Source organism: Manis javanica, chromosome 1 (genome assembly GCF_040802235.1).
Source record: "Manis javanica isolate MJ-LG chromosome 1, MJ_LKY, whole genome shotgun sequence".
Taxonomy (NCBI): domain Eukaryota; kingdom Metazoa; phylum Chordata; class Mammalia; order Pholidota; family Manidae; genus Manis; species Manis javanica.
Window position 1 is genome coordinate 185,331,445 of NC_133156.1, and position 18,430 is coordinate 185,349,874.

Consider the following 18,430-nt stretch of genomic DNA (forward strand, 5'->3'; position numbering starts at 1 on the left):
TTGGAGATTTGTGACAACTTGAAAATCATTTCCTTTTCTCTAGGTTACTTTACTATAAGAATATAGTATACGGTAAAAACAACCTGCAAAATATGGGTTACTTGACTGTTAATCAGTAAGGCTACCAGTCGACAGTAGGCTATTGGTAGTTAAGTTCTTGGGGAGTCAAAAGTTATACACAGATTTTCGACTGCGCAGGTCAGTACCCTTAACCCACCGCATTGTTCAGGACCCAACTGTACATTCATATTGGAAAGGAAAGAGAAAAATTGTCTTTACTCTCAGATGACATGTTTGTGTATATAGTAAATCCTAAGTTACTAGAAATAAGTTAATGTATCAAGATTGTAGGCTACAAGGACAATATGCAAAAATCAGAATTTGTATATAATTGCGATGAACAACTGAAAAGTGAAATTAACAAAATACCATTTATAATAGAATAAAAGCATATGAAATATTTAGGTATTAGTGTAAAATCTGTACACTGAGCTTTCATAAAGCATCACTGAGAGAAACTTAAGACCAAAGTAAGTGGAAAGTGATAACACATTCATGGATAGGAAGACTTGGTATTGTTAAGGTATTCTACTCAGATTCATCTACAGATTCAAGACAATTCCAGTCAGATTCTCAGCAGGCGTTTTGTAAAAACTAGCAAACTGATTTAATTCCATATGGAAATGCGCAAGTCTTAGAAGAGGCAGAACAATTTTGAAAAAAGAATAATGAGACCAGTGCCCCCCAGTTTAAGTATTTATTATAAAACAAAAAGAACAGTATTGGCATGTGATAGACAAATCAGTGGAACAGAGAGAGTAGAGGTTCTAGACCCACATATGTATTGTCTATTTTGACTGAAATATATTTGACATTAACATTGTATAATTTTAAAGTGTGCAACATACTAAAATTTTGACAAAAGCATCAAAAGTACCATGGTAAGGGGAGCTTTTTCAACAAAATAGCTATATTTCTATAGTGAATAAAAATTTACCTCTACCTTTTAATTTTACCATATATAAAAAATAACATTGATCATAGATTTAAACATAAAAGCTAAAGCTATGGAATTTCTAGATGAAAACATAGGAGAAAATCTTCACCATCAAAATAGGTACATATGAAACATGAATCATAAAAGGAAAAAAGTGGAAAGTGTTCAGTCTTTAAAAGACAACACCTATGAAAAGGCAGCCTGTAGACTGGGAGAAAATACTTGAAATACCTACAGCTGACAAAAAGATTTCCATTACTCAACAGAGAGAATCTTAGAACTCTTTAAGACAACCTAGTTTTAAAGAGGATAAAGGATTTGAAGAGTCATTTCACAAATGGAGGTATTTTAATCTCAAGTAATCACCTAAAAATGCTCGATTATTAGTTCTTAGAGATGCAGATTAAAACTATAATCACACTGCTATCATCGACTTGAATGGCTGAACTTAAAAAGACTGACAATACCACACAGTGACAAGGATGTGGAGCTCCTGGAATTCTCATACATTGCTGATGGGAGTTAAAATGGTACACCGCTTGGAAAGACTTTGACAGTTTGTGAAAGTTTAATGTATGCTTACCCTATAATCCAGCAATTCCATGAAAACATTAGATTACAGAATGATTACAAACGGTTATTCTTAGCAGCTTTATTCGTAAATAGTCCCAAACAGATAACAGGAATGTCTGTTAGCAGATGAATGAATACACAAATTTTGGTATATCCATACAGTGGACATTGTTAATTCTTGCAATAAAAAGGACTGAACTACTGGCATATGAAACAACTTGGATTAATATAAAAACCTTGATAAGAAGTAGAAAAGTACCTACTGTATGATCCTACTTAAATGAAATTCTAGACAGAATTTAGCTGTACAAAGCATAACAGTGCTTGCCTGGAGCCCGTGTGTAAGGGAGTTGTGATTGCTTGCAAAGGGTCCAAGGGAACATTTTGGGATGATGGAAATAAATGTGCTTTTATCTTGATTGTAGTGATGCTTACAAAGGTGTATATACATTTGTCAACACCTATAGAACGACCTATTTAATTATGTGGTTTTGGATGTCAGTCACTTTTTGAAGTTGATACAAAATTTCTTTATAGCATTTTTTATTACGACTTAAGATTCTTTTATTGGTGTTGTTTTCTAGCTTTTGCATATTTTATAATTAATTTTTAAAGGGTTTGAGAATTACGGTCCAAACACACAGAAGCATGCATTGCCTCTTGGACTTGAAAATTATGATGTACTGCTAAAATCTAGACCTAAATGGATGACAGTTTTTCATTTGTAAGAAAAGACACAGCACAAATGTATACGATGACTCAGTGTCCATAGTTAATAAATGTTTTTTTAATTCTCTCAATAGTAGGGTGCTTTGTTCTGTTGGTAAACTGATCTGTGTAGAATATAAATATTACACTGCTAGTCTATACACAAGGTTATTTTTACAAAATTTGGGGCTTTCCGTAACTGTTCTGAAGGTTTTACCTGTGACCATCTCTACTGCGCCCCCTGGTGGTTTTTTCCCTCTCATTTGGGGTACCATGAAAATACAGCCATTACCTTTGTCAGATGAATTTTACAAAATTTTAGTTTTTATGTTGCAAAACTATCCAATAACTCCTGTTGATAGCACTATAAGGCTTTATTTTTGTGATAGCCTTTACGAGTTATTCAGTACATTTTCTTCCACAGGTAGTTTTGTCATGGCTCTTTGAAGAGTATCTCTTAGAGATGCTCAGATCCTTTATTAAGGTACTCTATTCTAATAGTTTTCATTTTGTAGTATAGTTCTAAATATCCTGCCATACAAAAGAGGTTAGAGAAATCTCTTAGAAATATTATGCGTAGTCAGGATGAGGTAGGAACATTTTATGTGCTAGAAATTCAGGAAGTACTCAGAATGGGTTGTTGCAAGGTCACATAGGAGCCAGTCTGAGTTAGTACCAAAAGATTAAAGTAGAAAAAATTTGACTAACAAATAATGGCCTTATTGGACTTTAACCCATAGAATAAATATCTATGAATCCTTGCTGATATGAATAATTGAGTGAAGAAATAAATGAGAAGGGACAGTTTTGTAGTTTTTTAATAGCATTCCAATTAACGTAGGAGAGGGGAAAAAATCATTATTAAGTAAATACCACAGTAATAAAACGTTGCAGATAGGACTTACTGATGAATGCTAAAGTTAGGTCAGAATTTTAGAAGAAGTAGGATATTTGCACAGTCTCAAAGTATCCTCCCATCTCAGCGGGCCCCCCCTCCACCACATTTTTTAATACAAAGGGAAAGAGTAGATTTATAGTGGAGAAATATGTCAGACATTACCTGGCGAAGTGCTAAAAGTTAACATCACTAGTAAAAAGACATATTGATATCATGAACCTCTTGATATGATACACTGAGTACACACAATCATTTCTGTGGTATTTTTCTTCCAAATGTCTGAATTCATTCTAATCATGAGAAAACATCAGCAAGCTCAAACTGAGGGACGTTTTACAAAATAGTGGATCGAAAGTTTCAAGGTCATGAAAGATAAGAATTAAGATCTGTCACAAATTGAAGGAGGACTAAGGAGAAATTACAAAAAAGTTACAAAAATAACAGTTTTCAAATATCTCTCACCCAGCTTCTAATGCTGTGCAATTATCAAAATCAAGAAATTAACATGGTTATAACACTATTAAACTACATATTTTAGTGAAAAAACTGGTGACATTTGATGTTTTCTAGGATTCTAAACAGGATCCCACATTTTATTTAGTTGTTTCTTTCAGAATAGTATTAGAAGGATTTGAAGAAAAGATTTGCTCTATTTTGTTGTTTTTTTTTTTTGTTACTGGAGTGACAGGTAATAAGTTATTTATAAAATGGCTATTAATTTCCATAGGAGCAAAAGTCTTACTGCTGTTTACTACTATGCAGTTGTTGGGAATTGGCTAAAATTTGAAGAAAGTTTATTTTTCTACCACTCTGTTTCTTTCCCTTTTCTTTCTGAGAAACCTCAAAATAAGCTAAAAGAGCTTAAGATTTAAGTCATTTTTACTTTTAACACTAACAGGGGAAGTAGCAGCTTGGTGTGTATGTAGTAATAAATGATAGCTCAAGAGCCAGAGAACCTAGATCTCTTCTATTCTCTTTTGGAGTCTCTCATACTCCTTTTTTCTAAATGAGAAAAAAATACAATAAAGGAAGATGGTTATATTTCTTTACCTGAGAGGGTGATGAACGAATGAATATACAACCTTCTATGTCTATGAATATTACATTGCTCTAGTATTAATATGTCCTGTTGGAAATATTTATTAAGACTTACTGTAGCAGCATTAGCGCTCTAAAAACAGATTATTTTATGTGGCAACATCAATAAGATTCCTGGAACCACTTGTTAAAATGAGTAACCATCTAGATTTCAGTTACCCCCGAGTGTACCCGCAGTGCATCAATCAGCATGAAGTCTCAACAGTTAAATTTGGTGTTTTCTGTGTAAGCAGTCCATCAATTCCTTATTAATAACTAATTATATTTCATAAAATCTGACTAAATGATGTTTTTAATGCCTTGCTTAAATTTTAGAGAATGATATATATGTATATGTCATTCTAATACATGACTTTATAAGATTATCTATTTTAATACTTACCATAATGTAAATTGAGTATGTAGGCATTTCCAACTATTAAAAAAGATACTCCTCCCAAAGGTAACCTTACAAAAAGTGGAAAAATAACATGAGTTTCAACTTGGCAAAACATATGAAAAAGTATTTCTGAGTCACAAGATGAGTCAAGAGGGTGAGGTTTGTTTTGTTTGTTTTGTTTTTTCCTCTTCCATCTGTTCTAAAGGGAGTCTGATCCCAGGCAGTAGGAAAAAAATCTTTGATGAAAGTTGGTGCAAAAAGTTAGAATTTGTTCTTTAATATTTTAACTTGTACTAAGTACAGATTTAAAGTAGTACTTATAGCATAAGTTTGGGCTATTTCTGAGATTTGTGCTGAGATTGGTAAATGGTGATATTTCAAGAATTGAGACCCTGTTTCATAGTTGAGGATATGTTTAATCCTGCAGCACAGCTAGTCTACTGTGCTGACCAGTGGAAGTGCTGTATAACTCCTTCTCTGGTGACAGTAACTACCAAAAAGTCACTTTGTTCCATACCTAAAAGAACGATTTTTACCATTTGTTTTTTGAAAGGTAGCTTTCTTAGATCTGGACCTTAAAAAATACTCATGGCATGGCCTTCCAGGCTAGCTTTTAAAAGTATAATTATGTAGGTACAGATTCCTCCAGTTGTTATCTAGCCTCACCTAGAAAGTAAGTACGGAGTAATGTACTTTGTGTCTTACTCATCATTGTAATCCAAGCAGGGAGGAAGGGGGGACGGAAAGGGAGGAAGTAAATGGGTGGTTGAAGAATAGATAACTAACTGCCTTCTTTCAGATTACACTGCCTTTTTAAAGAAGCTCAATTCGGCTTCATGGGGTATGTGAGAGTGGTGATGAAAAGATTAGATGGAGCTTGTTCCCTCCAAGTCATACTTCAGGGGCTTTTTAAAAAGCTGGTTACTGTTAACTGAAAGTGTGATCACTGGCACATTGCTTTGCCTCTGAGGAAAGTGTTAACTACTCATACAGAACAGGTATCAACTATTTGGTAATATTTCATAAGATATTTAAAGCAAAAGAGAGTGAGTGGATTTTAAATGTTGCTTAAGGGCTTTTGCCGGAGAGTTGAGTTAATGGTATTCATAACTATAAGATACACAGTTAATAATCCCTTTTTTAATTACAGAAAGATTTTTTTTTATTACAGAAAAAACTACAGATAGTGGTTTCATAAATGGAGAGTTTAGGGAAGAACATTCCAGCAGAGGATTTATAGGGAAATGGAGGCATGAAATTGATAGTGTAGAAGAATTGTGCCCAGGGCATTGTAGCTAAAGTACAGGTAATGGGGGAAGAGAAAGATGGAAATTTAAATTGAGGATGAATCTTGTTAAGGGCTTTAGACTTAACTATCTTGTTTGCATTAGGAAGCCACTAGAAATTATTTAGCACAAGAACTAGCAATTTGGCATTGTAAAGAAGGATGGATTGAATCAAGTATACTTATTTGATGATTTATGGTTCATCTTTATTATTATTAATATTCTTAATATTCCTTATTCATCAAGACTGGAATGCTGTCGTCTAAATTAGTGGGATTTTCCAGATAATTGAAACATAATTTTTCATGCACCTTGGTGTCAATTTTATAATGTAACTTTCTAAACTATTACTCATGGCCTAGTCTCAGTAAACAGAGTTTAAGTTTCTGTAACTGTTCCAGCACTACATTTCTTCCTTTCATCTTCTCTTTTGAGATACACTCAGAGCTGTTGCTAAATGAAATGATCCCAATTTGTCTGCACTTGCATGTGGGGACATCTCTTTCCACTTGTAATCTACATTAGTTATCCATCATATTCAACTTCTTCATCACTTTTTCTGGCGTGTGGTTGTAAATTAAGGCAAAACTAAAGATTTCTGAAGGAAAATAGTTTTAGCTAATACTTGGTATATATGTGAGATTATTAAGGCAAGCATGGAGAGGTTATCTTTAAGCAAAATCTGTGAACTCTGAGAAACTGTTCTGAAAAGTTTCCTGATTGGTTTCTGGTTAGATAATTAGAGTTTTACTTTATATACTGAAGGCATTTGGATCAATAAATTTTATTTATTCTCTTTAAATACAATACTTTTTAAAACATTTATTGAGCATCTGGTATATGCAGTATACAGAATACCAATGAAGAAGCAACAGACTCTGCCCTGATATGGGGGAAACAAGTAAAGACAAGTGAAAAGCATTTGTGGGACTTAATTTTTTTCCCCCGCAAGTAGCAAGAGTACCTAATTTCATCATGGAAAATTGGAAAATTAGGTTAATTTGAACAGTTTGCTTTTATCATCTATTCCACTAAAGATGGAATACTCTTTAAACAGAGGGATAAAATGCTCTCTGCACTTGATGTGTTCATGAAGTGTGTATTCGAATTTTTGATTAGATTTTTGTAAATATATTGTATGTTTTGCTATTTGAAGCAGTGTTTAAAGGAATCATTAAATGTATTTCTGCTGTCGTACAATATGTGCATCCCTGAAAAACCTCACGTGTTGCAAAATCACATGTCTGGGAAAAATATGGAGAGGAGGGTAGGCCACTCATGGACTTATGTAACAGAGTACTAACAAAAACAGTAATGATCTTAAAAATACTAGCACAAATTATGTCTGTATTTGTATTAAGCACCATAGCCAGACTTACCCTTCATACCAGCCAGGGCTCCTGCTGCCTGTTTTGAGTTGTAAGTACTTGAGGCCACCTGCTTTAGCAGAAACTAATTTTGTAAAAATAAGTAATAAGCCAGGGTATAGGCACCTTTATTGATTGCATTTTGGAGAAGCAGTAGACAAGAGAAATTGTCTTTGCAGCTTGTTCATATGCACCCTTCCTTTTTACCAAATAACAATGTGGAAAGCCTCAAGGTTCTGAAGTCCACTGAACTTGTCATTTTTCTCTGAAGGAGGAAGGTGTTTGTTGTTTTCTGAAGTTTTCATATTTTATTAAAACTGTCTCTTTAATTTGAGAAAGTTCCCCCCTTTCCTGTCATAATGTACCAGGAAAAACCCCTGTGAACCAGTAACATTTTTTTGCTCCCTTGACATCACTCCCTTCTTTATCAATTGCATATGAACTAATTTATATAAGAGCAACACCTTGTAGTTGTACAGTCTATACTTCAGTAATGCAGGTAAACTATAGTTTCTATTACATTTTAGCATAATATTTTTATATTTTAAAAATAACATTCTTTAACTTTTACCTTTTTATAATGAGGATATCATATATTTGAACTTTGAAAACAGTTTGCAATCTCAGTCTCCCATATTGTGGGCTATAGTATGTGTGTACTCAGAGTATATGACTTGTTAATTTTCTTTTTAATAATAGGTGATTGTGTGTACATTTTAAAATATATAAGTATTGTGATCAAAATTATTTTTATGAGTCTGATTTTTTAAAGGAATGAAAACAATATAATTTAGAAGAAAATGAGGATTTTTCAAGAATGCATATGGATAAGAGACCTGATACTAAATTTTTATAATGTAATTAAACATTAAGTTGCTTGGTAATTTTTTTTCCTCCTTTTAAAGCATCGAAAGTGAATTTTGTTAGCTTGTGCTTCCTTTGGTTAAGGAAGTAGAGCTGTGTCTATTTCCTCATGCTTGTGAAGAGTATCCCTGGAAGAATAGCCAAGAATCTGGCAACTTTGCCTCTAAGGAGAGAAATTGGGTGTCTACAGGGTGGGATGGGAGGGAATCTCTGAATTTTGAACCATGAACTATCATGAATAAAATAAGTTAACACTTAAAAAAGATAATTGAATCAAGGGGCTTTGGTTCATAACAGAGATTGACTTAGCCTGCCTAATAGGAACCACCTGACTTCCATGATCAGCTTAGCATTGTCATCCTATAATATCTTGGTACTCAGCATAGAGCTGGTTTTATGTTATGGCAGGTGCAGACAAACAAAAGGGTAACAAAATAAAATTATTTATGGTGTACTTTTTCTGTTACAGGGAAATTACTAGTATGTATAATAACTCATGAAATTAAAAATTAAACTGTTGGTTAACTGCTGAATTTTTTCCCCATAATTATCATAAAATCATTGAAACTCTTACTACCTCTTTTGTTTCCTTTTAGTTGATGCTGATGAAATTAAAAGGCTAGGAAAGAGATTTAAAAAGCTTGATTTGGACAATTCTGGCTCTTTGAGTGTGGAAGAGTTCATGTCTCTGCCTGAGTTACAGCAGAATCCTTTAGTTCAGCGAGTAATAGACATATTCGACACTGATGGGAATGGAGAAGTAGACTTTAAAGGTAAGAAAGTACTTAACATCACGTTTGATAGTCTATGAGTATACTTACAGTTCTTGTTTGAAAATGTCTGAAATTTTAATTTTCCTTAAATGTCTTTATATTGTTGGTGATCGTAGAACAGTAGGTTATGTTAAAATCTCAAAGTGTGGGATATGAACCTTAAACTTAAAATCTTTTACTTCTTGGTTCATAAATGATAAAATTGTCTAAGGTAATTTTAAAAAATGGGAGTAGTATTTCCTTTGTTTTTAATAAATTTAGTCTCACTGTAGGGAAACGATATTAGGAGCTATATTTTTTTAAACCTTTTTTAAAGAATGGGACTAAGCAATAAAAAATAAACTATAGTAATAAAGGTATGAGTATTATAGAAAGGATTTATTTGTTTCAGTTAATCTAGATTTTACAAAGATACTCAATAGTGCTTTTGCTAGTATTAACATGATATGTAATTTTATGTTTGAAATCTATCCTTTCAAGTAGATAGACATTTCATTTCACTGGGGCATCATCAACAGATTTTATTATTTCAGTTTCAGGAGCTGAATTATAAGTGAAGGGATCTAAAACTGTAATTTAGTGTTTAGCAGACATTGGGAAAAAAGAATCATTTTCAAAAAATTTTCGGCAGTTTAAGTTCTGAGTTTTAGAACCAGAAGTTTAAAATAACTTTTGTTCTGGCAAAACAACATAGAATCTGTTGGCAAAGCTCTTTTTTATAATCGTTTCCAAATAGCTTATAGAATGTTTTTGAGTGTTATTCTTTATGGTACTTAATAAATATTTGTTCAAATTGATTTGATCTTGGAGGATTCCAAGTTCAAAGTTAAAGTTACTCAAAGTCGTGTTTGTTGAAGATTCAAATTTGGCATTTTCAGTTTTAAACACTGCTAGTAATATTTTCTTTTACAAAAAGAAAATATCCTTTGGTGGAGATGTAAATTTTGTGTGGGTGTGTATTGCTTTTCTATAAATAAAAGTGGAAACTTCTGATTTATAAACATTTTTCTATTCAGAATTCATTGAGGGAGTCTCTCAGTTCAGTGTCAAAGGAGATAAGGAGCAGAAGTTGAGGTGTAAGTATTTTTCTTCATTGAGCTCATTCTTCCTCTTACAACACTACTACTCTATACTGCATTATAACCTCCTTTTAAAATACTCTAAAGATGTCTTCTATTCTAGGTCCTTTAGTAGACAGCAAATTTTACATTCTGGAGAAAATCCTTTTAGGTAATTTTTTTAGTCAGTGGGAATATCATGCACCCATTTTATCTATCTATCTATCTATATCTATATCTATCTATCTATCTATCTATTTATCTATTTAGGTGTCATTAATCTACAATTACATGAAGAACATTATGTTTACTAGGCTCCCCCCTTCACCAAGTCCCCCCCACCTTCCCCTTAAACAGTCACTGTCCATCTGCGTAGTAAGATGCTGTAAAATCACTACTTGTCTTCTCTGTGTTGCACAGCCCTCCCCGTGCCCCCCACGCACTATACATGCTAATCGTAATGCCCTCTTTCTTTTTCCCCGCCCTTATCCCTCCCTTTCCACCCATCGTCCCCAGGCCCTTTCCCTTTAGTAACTGTTAGTCCATTCTTGGGTTCTGTGATTCTGCTGCTGTTTTGTTCCTTGAGTTCCTTTGTTCTTATACTCCACATATGAGTGAAATCATTTGGTACTTGTCTTTCTCCACCTGGCTTATTTCACTGAGCATAATACCCTCTAGCTCCATCCATGTTGTTGTGAATGGTAGGATATGTTTTTTTCTTATGGCTGAGTAATATTCCGTTGTGTATATGTACCACATCTTCTTTATCCATTCATCTACTGATGGACATTTAGGTTGCTTCCATATCTTGGTGTTGTAAATAGTGCAGTGATAAACATAGGGGTGCATCTGTCTTTTTCAAACTGGAGTGCTGCATTCTTAGGGGAAATTCCTAGAAGTGGAATTCCTGGGTCAAATGGTATTTCTATTTTGACCATTCTGAGGAACCTCCATACTGCTTTCCACAATGGTTGAACTAATTTACATTCCTACTAGCAGTGTAGGAGGGTTCCCCTTTCTCCACAACCTCGCCAACATTTGTTGTTGTCTTTTCAATGATAGGGATCCTTACTGGTGTGAGGTGATATCTCATTGTGGTTTTAATTTGCATTTCTCTGATGACAAGCGATGTGGAGCATCTTTTCATGTGCCTGTTGGCCATCTGGATTTCTTCTTTAGAGAACTGTCTATTCAGCTCCTGTGCCCATTTTTTAATTGGATTATTTGCTTTTTGTTTGTTGAGGCGTGTGAGCTCTTTATATATTTTGGATGTCAATCCTTTATCAGATCTGTCATTTATAAATATGTTCTCCCATACTGTAGGATACCTTTTTGTTCTATTGATGGTGTCCTTTGCTCTACAGAAGCTTTTTAGCTTGATATAGTCCCACTTGTTCATTTTTGCCTTTGTTTCCCTTGCCTGGGGAGATATGTTCATGAAGAAGTCACTCATGTTTATGTCCATGAGATTTTTGCCTATGCTTTTTTCTAAGAGTTATGGTTTCATGACTTACATTCAGGTCTTTGATCCATTTGGAGTTTACTTTTGTGTATGGGGTTAGACAGTGATCCAGTTTCATTCTCTTACATGTAGCTGTCCAGTTTTGCCAGCATCATCTGTTGAAGAGACTGTCATTTCCCCATTGTATGTCCATGGCTCCTTTATCGTATATTAATTGGCCATATATGTTTGGGTTAATGTTTGGAGTCTCTATTCTGTTCCACTGGTCTGTGGCTCTGTTCTTCTGCCAGTACCAAATTGTCTTGATTACTGTGGCTTTGTAGTAGAGCTTGAAGTTGGGGAGCAAGATCCCCCCCCACTTTATTCTTCCTTCTCAGGATTGCTTTGGCTATTCGGGGTCTTTGGCAGTTCCATATGAATTTTTTAACTATTTGTTCCAGTTCATTGAAGAATGCTGTTGGTAATTTGATAGGGATTGCATTGAATCTGTATATTGCTTTGGGCAGGATGGCCATTTTGATGATATTAATTCTTCCTAGCCAGGAGCATGGGATGAGTTTCCATTTGTTAGTGTCATCTTAAATTTCTCTAAAGAGTGTCTTGTAGTTTTCAGGGTTATAGGTATTTCACTTCCTTGGTTAGGTTTATTCCTAGGTATTTTATTCTTTTTGATGCTATTGTGAATGGAATTGTTTTCCTGATTTCTCTTTCTATTGGTTCATTGTTAGTGTATAGGAAAGCTACAGATTTCTGTGTGTTAACTTTGTATCCTGCAACTTTGCTGAATTCCAGTATTAGTACTAGTAGTTTTGCAGTGGAGTCTTTAGGGTTTTTTTATGTACAGTATCATGTCATCTGCAAACAGTGACAGTTTCTTCTTTACCAATCTGGATTGCTTGTATTTCTTTGTTTTGTCTGATTGCCATGGCTAGGACCTCCAGTACAACGTTGAATAACAGTGGGGAGAGTGGGCATCCCTGTCTTGTTCCCGATCTCAGAGGAAAAGCTTTCAGTCTCTCGCTATTCAGTATGCTGTTAGGTGTGGGTTTATCATATACGGCCTTTATTATGTTGAGGTAGTTGCCCTCTATGCCCATTTTGTTGAGGGTTTTTATCATGAATGGATGCTGAATTTTGTCGAATGCTTTTGCAGCATCTATGGAGACGATCATGTGGTTTTTGTCCTTCTTTTTGTTGATGTGGTGGATGATGTTGATGGATTTTCGAATGTTGTACCATCGTTGCATCCCTAGGATGAATCCCGCTTGGTCGTGGTGTATGATCTTCTTGATGTGGTTTTGAATTCGGTTTGCTAATATTTTGTTAAGTATTTTTGCATCTACGTTCATCAGGGATATTGGTCTGTAGTTTTCTTTTTTGGTGGTGTCTTTGCCTGGTTTTGGTATTAGGGTGATGTTGGCTTCATAGAATGAGTATCAGAGTATTCCCTCCTCTTCTATTTTTTGAAAAACTTTAAGGAGAATGGGTATTATGTCTTCTCTGTATGTCTGATAAAATTCTGAGGTAAATCCATCTGGCCCGGGGGTTTTGTTCTTGGGTAGTTTTTTGATTACCGATTCAATTTCATTGCTGGTAATTGGTCTGTGTAGATTTTCTATTTCTTTCTGGGTCAGTCTTGGAAGGTTGTATTTTTCTAGGAAGTTGTCCATTTCTTCTAGGTTTTCCAGCTTGTTAGCATATAGGTTTTCAAAGTATTCTCTAATAATTCTTTGTATTTCTGTGGGGTCTGTCGTGATTTTTCCTTTCTTGTTTCTGATTCTGTTGATGTGTGTTGATTCTCTTTTTCTCTTAATAAGTCTGGCTAGAGGCTTATCTATTTTGTTTATTTTCTTGAAGAACCAGCTCTTGGTTTCATTGATTTTTTCTATTGTTTTATTCTTCTCAATTTTATTTATTTATTCTCTGATCTATATTATGTCCCTCTGTCTGCTGACCTTAGGTCTCATTTGTTCTTCTTTTTCCAATTTCTATAATTGTGACATTAGACTATTCATTTGGGATTGTTCTTCCTTCTTTAAATATGCCTGGATTGCTATATACTTTCCTCTTAAGACTACTTTTGCTGCGTCCCACAGAAGTTGGGGCTTTGTGTTGTTGTTGTCATTTCTTTCCATGTATTGTTGCATCTCCATTTTAATTTGGTCATTGATCCATTGATTATTTAGGAGCATGTTGTTAAGCCTCTATGTGTTTGTGAGCCTTTTTGCTTTCTTTGTACAATTTATTTCTAGTTTTATACCTTTGTGGTCTAAAAAGTTGGTTGGTAGGATTTCAATCTTTAGGAATTTACTGAGGCTCTTTTTGTGGCCTAGTATGTGGTCTATTCTCGAGAATGTTCCATGTGCACTTGAGAAGAATGTGTATCCTATTGCTTTTGGATGTAGAGTTCCATAGATGTCTATTAGGTCCATCTGTTCTAGTGTGTTGTTCAGTGCCTCTGTGTCCTTACTTATTTTCTGTCTGGTGGATCTGTCCTTTGGAGTGAGTGGTGTGTTAAAGTCTCCCAAAATGAATGCATTGCATTCTATTTCCTCCTTTAATTCTGTTAGTATTTGTTTCACATATATTGGTGCTCCTGTATTGGGTGCATATATGTTTATAATGGTTATATCCTCTTGTTGGACTGAGCCCTTTATCTCGTTACTTTCTTTGTTTTGTCTGATACTAGTATTGCAACACCTGCTTTTTTCTCTCTGTTGTTTGCATGAAATATCTTTCTCCATCCCTTGACTTTTAATCTGTGTATATCTTTGGGTTTGAGGTGAGTCTCTTGTAAGCAGCATATAGATGGGTCTTGCTTTTTTATTCATTCTATTTGTGTCTTTTGATTGGTGCATTAAGTCCATTTACATTTAGGGTGATTATTGAAAGATATGTACATATTGCCATTGCAGGCTTTAGATTCGTGGTTACCAAAGGTTCAAGGTTAACTTGTTTGCTACCTTACTGTCTGACTTAACTCGCTTATTGAGCTGTTGTAAACACAGTCTGATGATTATTTCTTTCCCGTCTTTTTCCTCCTCCTCCATTCTTCATATGTTGGGTGTTTTGTTCTGTGCTCTTTTTAGGAGTGCTCCCTTCTAGAGCAGTCCCTCTAAAATACTCTGTAGAGGTGGTTTGTGGGAGGCAAATTCCCTCAACTTTTGCTTGTCTGTGAATTGTTTAATCCCTCCTTCATATTTAAATGATTATTGTGCTGGATACAGTATCCTTGGTTCAAGGCCCTTCTGTTTCATTGCATTAAATATATCATGCCATTCTCTTCTGGCCTGTAAGGTTTCTGTTGAGAAGTCTGATGATAGCCTGATGGGTTTTCCTTTGTAGGTGACCTTTTTTCTCTCTCTGGCTGCCTTTAATACTCTGTCCTTGTCCTTGATCTTTGCCATTTTAATTATTATGTGTCTTGGTGTTATCCTCTTTGGGTCCCATCTCTCGGAGTTCTGTGTGCCTCTGTAGTCTGAGCAACTATTTCCTCCCCCAGTTTGGGGAAATTCTCAGCAATTATTTCTTCAAAGACACTTTCTATCCCTTTTTCTCTCTCTTCTTCTTCTGGTACCCCTATAATGCAGATATTGTTCCTTTTGGATTAGTCACACAGTTCTCTTAATATTGTTTCATTCCTGGAGATCCTTTTATCTCTCTCTGTGTCAGCTTCTATGCGTTCCTGTTCTCTGGTTTCTGTTCCATCAATGGCCTCTTGCATCTTATCCATTCTGCTTATAATTCCTTCCAGAGTTTGTTTCACTTCTGTAATCTCCGTCTGGACTTCATCCCTTAGCTCTTGCATATTTCCCTGCAGCTCTGTCAGCATATTCATGATTTTTATTTTGAATTATTTTTCAGGGAGTCTTGTTAGGTCTGCCGCTGCAGATCCTTTCTCAGGTCTTGTTTGAACTGTCTTGTACTGGACTAAATTTTTTTGCCTTTTCATGGTGATAGCGGTGGCTGTAGTCAGGTTGCGTGTGTGTCAGCTGGGAGAAGAAAGTCCTTTCCTGCTTGCTGGATGCCTTGTCCTTCTCCGCTGCCTGTGACGGTTACCCGCACTCCTGGCACAGCCACCAGGTTATTCCCCTAAGCTGCTGTGGGTGGGGTCTCTGTCAGAGCAGCACGGAGCCCTGCGGGGAGTGGCATGCATGCCAGGAGCACTCCTCTGTGCTAGCAGCACCCGTGCCAGGCAGCTGTGTGGCAGCAGTGGCCTTTGAGTCTGGCCCGGGTGGCTGTGCATTGGGCTGGGATTCTGGTCGGCTGCTAGGAGTGTGCCTGCTCCCTCTGGCTCCGCTGCAGGTGTGTGTGGGGCTCTCCTGCGCGGGCGTCTACTGGGCTCCTCTGGCTTCATTGCCGCTGGTGCGCGCGAGCTGTGTCCAGGCTGTTCAGTCGCGCCGCTGCGGGCTTGCACAAGCCTCTCCTGGTTCCCTCTGGCACCATTGGTACACGGATCTGCTCCCGGTCCCTTCTGGCGCCACCGTCCCCGGCACGCGCTGCCACTCTCCTGCTACTGGGCCGGTGTGTCGGGGTCCACGGCAGTTGGAGGAACGACTGGCAGGCTGCTTAGTGCCATGTGGGGCTTCTGAGCTGCACTGCCTTCCCCGAGTTAAGGGTGCCTAAGTTTCCCCGGGATTCCCAGCTGCTGGCTAAGTGTGCCAGGACAACTTCATCCAGCCATGGGGTCCCTGTCTCTTTAAGACTTGCAGAAAGCACTCGCTTTTCTTTTGTCTCAGGGGCGCTGGTTGCGGTGACCTGCCCACAGGTTTTGCTTTTCCGTTTCTCTAATATCCAGCACCCCGTGCACCTTGTGTCTGCGTTGCGGGTGCGGATTTCTAGAGCTGGTTGTTTAGCAGTCCTGGGCTTTCACTCCCTCCGTGTTCCGACTCCTTTCTTCCTGCTGGGTTTTGGTGTGGGGGAGTGTTCGGGTCCTGCCTGGCCGTGGCTTGTATCTTACCCCCTTCGTGTGATGCTGAGTTCTCACGGATGTAGATGTATCCTGGCTGTTGTTCTGCATCCACTGGTGTCTCTTTTAGGAATAGTTGTATTTATTGTATTTTCATAAATATATATGTTTTGGGGAGGAGATTTCCTCTGAACTACTCACGCCACCATCTTCCCGTGATCCCTTTTAGGTAATTTGCAACTAGTTTTATTTTTTTAACAATGTGTCATTGTTGCTTTTTAGTTGGATAGAAAGAAAATATAATTTCCTTCTACTGAAAACAGCTAATATAGAATATATGTCTTGGCTAAGGTTTTTTGATAAAAATGGGAAGAAATGTTCTAACATAATTAGGTTAACTCAAACACATTGTATTCAGAAATATTAGCCAGAAGTCCAAGATTTTAATTTATGAAGACAGCCTCTATTATAGTGAACATGTGATACTTTTTAAAATTATTCACCTCTTAACTAGAGAGACATTTTATTCAATCACAGTTCTTTAGATACTGGGTATGTGCAAACATGTTTTGCAAATGAACTCTTGATATAAATGAGAATTAACAGTAATAGCAATTGCTCTTCTGTTGAGCTTTTGCTGTGGATCAGTGTTCTAAACAGTTCACATGTGTCAACTCATGAGTACACTAAATAACCCGAGAGATTGGAACGTATTAGCCCCAGTTTTATATGTGTAGAAACTGAAGCTTCATGAGGTTACTAGGCCACACTAAATGGTCCAAGCAGTCTTGACTGCATCCCTGTAATCTTAACCAACTATGTTAAACTGTACCTAAAAGGCAGCATCATTATGAAGGAAGGAGCCTTCATGTAGTTACAATTCTTGGTGTTTGGCAACTATCTTTCTCACTGAAAGTATTCACTTGTGATTGCCTTACAATTTCATTGATTTTCCTTGCTCTTTTTTTAGTTGCTTTCCGTATCTATGACATGGATAAAGATGGCTATATTTCCAATGGGGAACTCTTCCAGGTGCTGAAGATGATGGTGGGGAACAATCTGAAAGATACACAGCTACAGCAAATTGTAGACAAAACCATAATAAATGCAGATAAAGATGGAGATGGAAGAATATCCTTTGAAGAATTCTGTGCTGTAAGTACAAAGGAGCTGGTTCGTCATTAGTTTGTTTTAAAAAGCACTTAACAGAGAATTCCTTGTTTTGTTGCCATAGAAACTTACATTTATATATTTGATTTTTCCCAGTTGCTCCACATTCTAAGTTTTACAGTGTTCTTGTAATTGTTAATAATAAACAGTTCCCAAAAATTAGTATTTTCAGTGATTGAGTAGAAATAATAACTTTTACTTATTGTTGGCAGTCTCCCAAATTCCAGCTAGGTTATATTCTTCAGGTTCATTTAAAAATGAATGTGCTTGAAAATACTTGTGTGGGAAATGCGTCTTCATGAATTTCAGGTATGAATCCAGAAGCATGGCTTCATGAGGACAACAGAAATGGAGAGCCTGCCCACCTTAAACTCACCAGCTAGGCAATGTAAATGATTATTTTCCCCCCTTCTTTTTCCAAGTTCATGTGTTCTGAGGCAAGGCTCTACAGAGATGGGGACTACAGTTATGGTGAGCCTTGGAAAATTAGGTAGAAACTGGAGCAGCAGCTTAGCTTCCAGTTGAGTAGGTATGAGGATTTCCTACCAGTGTTGCTTCCCAATAGGAGCACAACCACTCAGCTGCTCTTCTCTACTCTGTCCCTAAAGCAAAAGTACTAGCTTTTTGATGTGTTAGGAGTTTTAACTAGTGATATTAGAGAATCCAAAGGAGAGGCAAAGATAACAGAGAAAAAGGTTTGTAGTTTTCCAGTTATGACTAGAGGCTTCTATAGGATGATTTCCCACACAGGATATAAAACAAATGATTTTGGTTGTGTTTTATGTAAGGTCTGAAGTGTAGCTACTTTGGCATTTAAATAGAAGTTCACATTATCCTTTATCTTCCTTCATTTCAAGGCAATACTATACTGTCTGCATTTTGTTTCAG

The 18,430-nt window shown here is 36.3% G+C and overlaps 1 protein-coding gene across 1 annotated transcript in view; it reads left to right on the plus strand.

Moving 5' to 3' along the window:
* PPP3R1 (protein phosphatase 3 regulatory subunit B, alpha) overlaps positions 1-18,430 on the plus strand; it is an 83,088-nt gene that overhangs the window by 59,481 nt on the left and 5,177 nt on the right. Inside the window, exons 3-5 of the mRNA XM_037022160.2 lie at positions 8,767-8,943; positions 9,960-10,019; positions 17,343-17,527. Coding sequence (XP_036878055.1) covers positions 8,767-8,943; positions 9,960-10,019; positions 17,343-17,527 — 422 coding nt within the window. The remainder of the gene's footprint in view (positions 1-8,766; positions 8,944-9,959; positions 10,020-17,342; positions 17,528-18,430) is intronic.